We start from the raw sequence: 9656 nt of genomic DNA, 5'->3' as shown, positions 1-9656 counted from the left end.
GCATTGGCAGACCATGTGGTAACAACACCACATGTGTGGGATAGGGGCTGGGACATGGGAGAGTTTAGGCCCTAAAATTATCAAACTCAAAATGGAGTCTGGAGGGCTGCAGGGTCCCCTAGCAGAAAATGAGGTATTGTGCCTCCAGCTTGCGTTGAGCTTCACTAGGGCACTGTAGCAAGCTGGAGACAGAGATGTTGGCCAGGGAACTGGATGATGTGCTAAAGTGGCAGGCAACTGGAAGCTCAGGGTCTTTTTTGCGAGCAGAACGTAGACATTCTGTGAAGCGGTCACCTAGTCTGCGCTTTGTTTCCCCAGTGTAGAGGAGACCGTTCCTGATTTATAGCATCCGCGTTCTTTCTGTTTTTATGAGGAACTGAGTTTGGAAAGAATAATAATGGTTATTATACTGGGAAATGTTCTTCAAACAAGGGCAGGTAGGTTTTTAATCTCCAGCCGAGCAGCAGGAGGGGGAATTGGATCGCTGGGTTAGCAGAGCTTTTTTCCATGTCGTTCTGCAGGAGGGTGAGCTTTAACTTGGAGATGTTCTGGTCTGGAGAAAAAGGAGCATTGAAGCCAGGCTCCATGTGCTAGTGGCCTCATCAATCCTTTCCCATCTTTAAAACTACTGCCAGACTGCAGGTTAGAAACCAAACCTCACAAGCACAGCCTAGCCCAGACCAGCCCAGTCCCCAGACTGACTTGACAGTATACAATATTCACAAAGTTTAGTAATATTTTGGGATGACTGATGTAACCCAGTTTGATTTCTAGTAGCTCTTTCACCATCCTCTCCATTGTCCTTCACTGGCCTGCAGCTGGAATGTGTAGTACACATGATCCCATCACAACTTATCAGCACTTTCCTGCAACATGTCACCCCATCATCATCCTTGACTGTGCAACCACTGACTCCATCACCAACCACTGTCCCCCACATACCCAACATGTCACCACTATCTTTCAGCTGATGCTAGCTAGTTGCGGGGAACACAAACATGTCACTGCCTGTTACTACTCATCTGGTGATCCATTCTCTTCATTTTACAAGGGAAAAGAGTTCAATTCAAAGTATGTATTGACTTGAACTTCTGTGATTTTGTTCTCCAATGATTAAATGTTGATGTTTTGAATGTTATCTGCTGATACTAATTACATGACCCTCTCCTGGTATGATTTTTCATTTCTCTCTTTTACTATCTTTGGTATTGTGTTCCTGCATGTGCCTGCCCCCAACTCCTCACAACCACTTTGAGCATGGAAGTGTACCTCTTCCCCACTTCTCTGGGCCTTGGCTGTGCATGCAGTGACTATAACTTGAACAGTCATTATATTTACTTACCTCCTCAAACGCTCGGATGCATACCAATTAAGCAATGCTGAGAGATGGTAAATACAGGCAATGCACATCAAATTGTTGGAAATTTTACCAGTGTGTGTAGTTGAAGAAAGTCCTTGCCAAACTGCTACTATGTACAATCACATTGAGTGGGTCTGAGCACAACTGTTGTGACTAAACTGGAGATTTAATTGTTTCTTACTGTGATTTTTGTGGCAAATTTAATTTGTCATTTGTGACTGTTACAGGACAATGCAATATTTCAATAGGTTGCAGAATTAAATTAAATTTTAATAATGTAGTCCTTTCACTCCTTTACATAACTTATTGGTTTTAGTGTTTTTGTTGTAAAATCAGTGTTTAATTTCATTGTAAAAACATCGTGAAGCAACCAGCAGTACAAGTGTAAGCGAATTTTCAAAGCAAACAGCTTGGAAATGAGTTACTTACATTATTTTGTCATTAAACTACAATTTTTTCAAATGTGAGGGATTTTTGAATGTTTATTGCTGTAAAAGTGAAAAAATAATGCAGGCATTAAGTGAGAAATTTTTCTCCCAAACAAATTGGCCTGAGACCATCATATGAAGCACTTCACAAAATTGTTTCAATAGTCTTTAAAATTTAGAATTTTCTATTTGTCAACTTCCAACAGCAAAAGTTGACTGGTCATAAAATCAATCTTGACACATGTTTGTACATACATAGGGAGTTCCATCGTCATTGAGCTCATTGTAAATTTCAGTACTGAAATGCTGATGATGCAGTACTTACAAAGTACTCAGCTGCTGCATCAATCTTTACTTGACACCTTCAATGCTCATGATGATAGAAAAGCTCATGAGAGAAGTGGCCATGGGGCAAAATGCTTTGTATATGCTGATTTGTGAAAATTTAACCTAGATTGTGCAAACCAAGAAATGTGCTGAAATTTCATCTCAGTTACGGATAAGTATTTAGCAATCTTCATACACAAAATCATTACTCTTGGAGAGAGACTTCTTTGGATGAAATATGCTGCTGGTGCGATGCTGTCCCATTTGCATTTACTGAATTTAAAATGTCATTGAGTCATGAAATGTCAGAACAGGCTTGTATAGGTTATCAGGAGAATGTGCAATAAACAGATCAACCTTGATCTTATTGAATGACACAGGTACGAAGTCAAGTGGCTTGCTCTTGCTCCTAATCCATGCACTCATAAAAATCTTAGATTGCCCTAACTTATTTTTACATATTCATCTATGGTTTACTAAATGGCATAGTAAGCAGAGAGTGGTCTCCTTTTTGTTCACAAACTGATAATACAGCAATGACACTGAGTTCTAGACGCCAATGTTATGGCAGTGAACAAATGACAGAGCATCAAAAAAGCTTTGCTAATATTTTATTGCCATTCAAAACATTCAAAGCTCTCACATTGAGTGAAACACAATAGTTATGAACTATAACATGATGCCTCACTGGATTAATAAATGAAGCTGTTTGAACTTTAAATGTGATAGGACAGCAATGTATATTTTTTGCAGAAAAAAAATGTTGAAAAATTTGATTTTCTTTGAATTGCTATAATTACATAATATTGAGCTACAATCCATTGAAACCTGTGTTCAGGTTAAAATAAAGATACTAATAAAGCTAACATGAAACAAGGTCACTTAAATACCAAGTGTGTTATTTAAAACAGGAAATGTTAAGCTTTCAGTCGACTCATTACAACTTTCATGAACATTTTCAAATATAGCAATTTTGTTAAAAGTAGACACGTAATTAAGTTGGTAACTTGGGTGCATTTTGCTTAGTCAGTTATATTTATGCTCTTGAATCATATATATGTGGTTACGCTGCAGTGCAGAACATAGGGAGTGGTTTTAAGCCTTTTTGCTTGGTCCTGCCACCGAATGCAAACTGGGTTTTAACCAAATGACATCTGCCCATGTATCGTTTAAATCCCATTGCCTTCAATTTCGACTGACTATTATGAACAGGTGGTAAAGGACCTATTCAAAGCTGATTGGGTTCTTCTTTAAGTATACAGATATGAGTGCAAAGGAATCATTAGGTCCAGCCTACATTTGCGACTCTAACCTTGGCTGGAGAAGCCGGAACAGTCTCACCACTCAGTAAGTCAAGTGAAGAGGATCGAAAACAGAAAAGAACATTCAAGGTAAGCGTTTTGCTTCTTTTGTTGCAGAAGAGACAACCATTCCTGCTTCTCCCAGCTTTTTATGAAAACATTCGGCCTTCTTTACCTCAAAATCTTCCAGCTTCCATATCATCCTGTTTGCCCACAGACCTCTTATCAATCCCATCAATTCCTTCCAAGCTCTTAAATACTTCATTTAAATCAGCCCTCAATCTTTCATATCTTAGGCAGACAATGATCATCAGCAGAAATATGTTTGAATTAATTAGTAATTTTACTGCATTCAGTCAGAGAACTGCTTTAAGATTCTTCAGTTTGTACAACAGCCAAGAAGATTTTAAATCTTATTCACCACTTATAGAAAGATATTTCAAAGTGTTTTGTATATTTGGAAAATGATGGATGGTGATTAATATGAAGCTGAAAAATTAGAGGTCTAAAGGAAATATAAAGGAGCATTTGAAGAAGTAAGTTCCAAAATACAGAGACCAGGTCATAGAACCAAAAAGGAAATTAGTATCAATGGAGTTACGGGTGAATATACAGTTGTAAGAGATTACTGAAAAAAGTGAGACAAAGGCATGGGGGGAGCTTGCACTTGAAGGCCAGGAATCCTTAAATAAATAACAGGGACATCAAGACCTGATGAAGTTAGGCATGTTTTGATATTGGAAAAATAAGACTTTTCTTTGTTGACTACATGGCTCATGACATCCTAAATGGTTTTTAATTTAGTCAGACTGAAGGCTGGCAGGAATAGGCATAAATACGTTTTGGCAGCACAGGAGACATGGAGTGGAAGGGTATTACCCAGAAATTGTGAGTAATAGTCTTGGTACAGAACTGAATATTGGAGAGGAAGTTGGGTTCAGATCAATTCAGAGATAGTAGGAACTGCCGATGCTGGAGAATCTGAGATAACAAGGGATAGAGCCGGATGAACACAGCAGGCCAAGCAGTGTCAGAGGAGCAGGAAAGCTGACGTTTCAGGTCTGGACCCTTTTCTGAAGAAGGGCCCAGACACGAAACATCAGCTTGCCTGCTCGGCCTGCTGTGTTCATCCACTCTATCTGTATCTTGGGTTCAGATCAAAGATTCTTTGATCTAGCCTGAGGCAAGAATGTGATCTCCCTGCTACAGGAAGGATGTTGTGAAATTTGAAAGGACTCAGAAAAGATTTACAAAGTTGTTGTCAGGGTTGGAGGGTTTGAGCTATAGAGAGAGACTGAACAGGCTGGGGCTGTTTTCTGCGGAGCATCGAAGGCTGCAGAGTGACCTTATAGAGGTTTATAAAATCATGAGAGGCATAGATAGGGTAAATAGACAAGGTCTTTAACATGGAGTGGGGAAGTCAAAATAGACATCATAGGCTTAAGGCGAGAGGGGAAAGATTTAAAAGGGAACCTAATGGGCAACTTTATCATGCAGAGGATGGTGTGTATGGAATGAGCTGCCAGAGGAAGTGGTGAAGGCTGGTACAATTACAACATTTAAAAGCATCTGATGGATATATGAATAGGAAAGATTTAGAGGGATAGGGCCAAATGCTGGCAAATGGGGCTAGATTTATCAAGGATATCTGATCAGCATGGATGAGTTGGACTGAAAGGTCTGTTTCTGTGCTGTATGACTCTATGACTTCAATTACCTCGGTTCCTGGGGCTTGGGGAAGAATGAATTTATTCTACTAGTGATTGAATAGAACTGTCCAGAATGGAAAGAAAAAGAATTAGAACTAACAAATAATGACTCTAAACCTGGAAAAAGCGATGCAGTCCATCTTAAAGTACCAGGTGTTGATGTGAGTTGGAAAAGTTGCTTATATTTTCACAGCAGTGCACTCTCGTAGTTTTTTTCCTCACATACGTCCTAGCACTTCAAAAGGTATTTCATTACATGAGAAATTTGAGAAATCTAAGAAATAAGTTTTTAAAATTAATATTAGACAGGAAAGTTGAAGGTTGCATTCAAATTTAAATGTATGCAAGGCTTTTAGCAAAAAGGCATGCATTAATATGAAATTATGAGAGGTGAGTGTGGCCTGGTTAAGCATGTAGGTTTTGGGGAAGTGGTGGAGGTGGAAAACTGAGAGAAAGTAAAGTGTTTCAATAGAGAGTAGAGAAGGACAACTGAATGTTCTGCCAGTGAGGGATAGACAATACACAATAGCTCAGATTTAGAGCAACCAAAAGCTATTTTGGGGCCATGGGTAGAGGTGACTGTGGAGATGAAGAGATCCTGAATGAGTCTGCCAAATTGTTATGGTCCCAATTATGTGACTAGTGGACAAGCTGAATCTTTGTATTGATCTGGCTTGATAGACATATTCAGTTAAAGAATTTACTGCATAGAAGAGCCAAGGGTAAGAAGATAAGCAGCAAGATTGATAAAATAAGTGTTTGATCAAACAGAGTATAAACAATACTGATTAATAGATGTGCTGAACAGGTAAGATATTGATTCTACACCAAGAACCCAATATATAGAAAATTTAGATTTTACCATGAGGTAAATATGAGCTATCAGGCAACTGTGGTCGAACAACCCATAGAATACACTTAATATGGTCAGATACCATTCTGACATTAATGACACTGTGCCTCCCACATTTTATTAAAACTTTGTCTTCTTTATAAATGATTCCAATTCTTCATTTTTCCAAGGTCTGGCTTTAGATTCCTTGAAACATCTCTCTTACACAGACTACCTCAACATGCACTTGCATCTTGGTAGTTCACTCTCTTCTCCAAATACTGAGTTCTCCATGAGTCCTGAGTTCACTCCCAAGCATCTAATTAACTTCACAATTTCAATTTTAGTGAACAGCTAGTCTGTGTGTGAACAGCTTGATGAGCTGTTATGATGAGCTAAGCCATTTCAGCTTCTGAACTCTCTCAGCTTCAAGTGGCAAATAATTTCTTCTAGCAAACACATACAGATAAATTGAAACCAGAGAATCTTTCCAAGGATCAACATAGACTGCTATGGACTGTCCTTACCCTGGCCTTTAGGGCTTGCTGAATGCTTTTAAATAAATTTAGTTTGAACATCTCAAGGCTACTATAACTATAAACATTGCTGACACACTTCTCCAGCTAAGTAAGCCACCTGTTATTTTACTGACACCATATTTTCTATTCTGATTCGATTAAAGAAACATGGATGAACTTTTGAGTGGCCACTTATCTTAGGTATTCTGGAAAACACTGAGGGGCCCAGCATTTTACTAACTAGTAACCTCTTAAGGCAACATGACCCCAACTTTCTAAATGCACCACATTTCAAGCTGCTTCAATAGCATGTTTACTATTAAACTTTAATGCTTAAAACTGAAAATTATATACCAAAGGATATGGATCATGAATTGGATATTCACTACAATATTGACAAGAATTTTAAATCAATGTAATACAGGCAAGTACATAGATCAATTGGAAAAAACTACGATAATATGCACTTAATTAACAGATTTCAAAGAGAAAAATATTTCAACAATTTTCACAGAAGTTCAATCAGCTAAAATAGACATTGAGGTAACTGAATTATATTAGGAGAATGGCCAAAGACTTCAACTAAGAGATGGATGTCAAGATGGATATTAGTGGAAAGGTCAAGATATGTGGTGAAAATGAAGAGCTTCATGTCATCAGCATACTTGTTTTACACGGTGTCAAACAATTCTGATCCACACGTCATTTATGTGCATCTCCTTGTTAGGACAGGATTGGTGCAGCTAACCTCCATGGAGAGATTATAAATTGTTCAGACCGCATGTAAACAAATATGCTGGTTAATAAGAATTTAAAATATCCTTACCTGCAACTACTGGTGATTTTCTGTTATCCAAGAGCTGGACAGTTGTACTTGCTGTCACAACATTGCTTTTATTTTCTGTCTCTATCAAAATGAATATTTGTTTTATTAGTATCAAAGTAAAATATATGCATCATCAATCATCATTGTTATTGCTTCCATGGCAGTAACGTGCAAAGATTAAGAGCACAAACAGGCCATTTGGTTAATCAAGTTTGCTTCATTTAGAATTTGTGTCTGATTATTTGATTTTAGACTTCTTCTCGACACCATCTGTAGTTCTCCCACATTATTAGATATCCACTCATTATTTCTGACACAATTCCAGTTATCTAATAGACACCAATCTAACAATAAGGTTTTCATTCTAAGCTTTACAATAGCCCCACTAATTTAATTTTTAATTGATTTCAGATGTGTTCTTCATCATTTGTAGAAAAAGGGTTGCAATCAGGTCAGCTTAGTGAAACCCTTAATAATTCACGTTGAACAAATTCATAATCTGTTGACAGACAATGGATATTATATAAATTAATGCTAGGCCATAATGAAACAACCAGTTATTGTTTATTTATTTAACCTATTTTCCTAATCAACCTATTCAGAGGTTTTGTTACACATCTCTGGAGTAGGTGGAACTTGAACCCAGGCCTCCAGTGTCAGAAGTAGAGATAGTACCACTGCACCACAACAGCCCTTCATTTATTGCTATCTGTGTTTACAGTTTTCTTAAAACACACATGGGATACAATATTAAAACACATGGAATACAACGTGGCCGGTAGACTGTTCTAATTCCTTAAGTAGAAAGTTTCAAAATTGTGAACTTCTTAACTGCATGGCCACTGAGAAAACTGTATCAGTGATCAACAAATGGATCTGTTTTAATATCAAACAACAAGAAGTGCAAGGTTTCAAGTAGCCTTGAAGTCTGAAGTCATTCATATTGCTTCAGCCGGGGAGAATTATCAGAAGATCTATTAAGATAATTTACAATGGTTTGTCCATCTGAGAATCAGAGAAATGTACTAAAAAAGTATTTCAGGTAACCTTTTTGTTTTATGACAAGATATATTGTGGGAATCTGATATTGTAGTTTTCATACCTGGAAGTGCCTTACTGCTTCTGCATATTTTTAAAATTCATTCAAGCGGTGTGAGCATTTGTTCATCCCTAATTGCACTTGAGATGGTGGTGATGCTGAGATACTTGCTTGAACCACTTATTCCTTGCTGTGTGAGTACTTACAATGACAATAGGAAATTAGTTCTGAAATTCGAGCCCAGCAAAAGCAGTGAAAAAATATTACAGTTCCAAATCTTGCAGTGGTTGATTTAGAGAGAACTTTCGGTGGATGGTATTTTCATGTATTTGCTGTCCTAGTCTTACTAGGTGGTAGTGGCCTTCGATTTAGAAGATGCTTTTGAAAGAGCTTTGGGGCCTGTTGTGGCATATTTTGTAGATGGTACACATTGCAGCTGTTTCACGTTAAAAGTGGATTGCACAAATGTTTACTATCATGAACTGAATGACATTTAAGTGGACTACTGATCTTGGATGGTTCTTGAATACTTTTGGAGCAGCAATCGCCCAGGTAAGTATTATTATATAATTAATTATTTGTTTTTAATTAAATGAGCAGTCACAGCAAAAGTGCACTACAAGCATTGTCAAAGTTGGAACATCGTGAAAATGGAAATTTGATGAAGAGAATGGCTTTTTGAAGAGAATGACAAGTATGGCTTTTTGTTTCCAATATTTAGCTTGTTGTTTTTGGGATGTGGGCATCGTTGGTAAGCCAACATTTACAGCCTGCCCTTAATTGCTGTTAAACTGAATGACTTGCTACACCAACACAGAAATCAATTCATAATGCAGTTGGAGATGGAGGAACACAATAGGCTAGGCAGCATCAGAGGACCAGGAAAGTTGACAATTCAGGTCAAGGGCTTCGACCCAAAACATCAACTTCCTTGCTCCACCGATGCTGCCTGGCCTGCTGTGTTCCTGCAGTTCCAACTGTGTGGTCTCTGACTCCAGCATTTGCAGCTCTTGCTATCTCAGAAATCAATTGATGTTTTATTCATTCAGGAGAGGTAGGCATAACTGCCTGAGCCAGCATTTATTACCTTTCCCTGACTGCCCTTGAGAAGTGTACTGTCTTTTTGAACCACTAAAATCCATTTCATGGAGGTGCACTCACAATTACAATAGGGGGAAAATTCCAGGATTTTGATCCAGCACCATTAGACGAACAGTGATATATTTCCCAGACTGGATGTTGTGCAGTTTGGAGGCAAGTTTTCACATGACGGTGTTCCCTTCTTTTTGCTGCCCTTGTCTTTCAAGTTTGTACTG

At 38.1% G+C, this 9656-nt stretch overlaps 1 protein-coding gene across 6 annotated transcripts in view; it reads right to left on the bottom strand.

Moving 5' to 3' along the window:
* The window catches only part of cacna2d3a (calcium channel, voltage-dependent, alpha 2/delta subunit 3a), an 807750-nt gene that overhangs the window by 171276 nt on the left and 626818 nt on the right, over positions 1 to 9656 (bottom strand). For all 6 annotated transcript variants that reach the window (XM_059649881.1, XM_048547899.1, XM_048547901.2 and 3 more), the window contains one exon: positions 7302 to 7382. In XM_059649881.1, the coding sequence (XP_059505864.1) occupies positions 7302 to 7382 (81 nt within the window). The remainder of the gene's footprint in view (positions 1 to 7301; positions 7383 to 9656) is intronic.

The sequence above is a fragment of the Stegostoma tigrinum genome, chromosome 11, assembly GCF_030684315.1.
Source record: "Stegostoma tigrinum isolate sSteTig4 chromosome 11, sSteTig4.hap1, whole genome shotgun sequence".
Taxonomy (NCBI): Eukaryota; Metazoa; Chordata; class Chondrichthyes; order Orectolobiformes; family Stegostomatidae; genus Stegostoma; species Stegostoma tigrinum.
The sequence above is the reverse complement of the archived record's forward strand: the minus strand, read 5'-3'. Positions and strand labels throughout refer to the sequence as shown.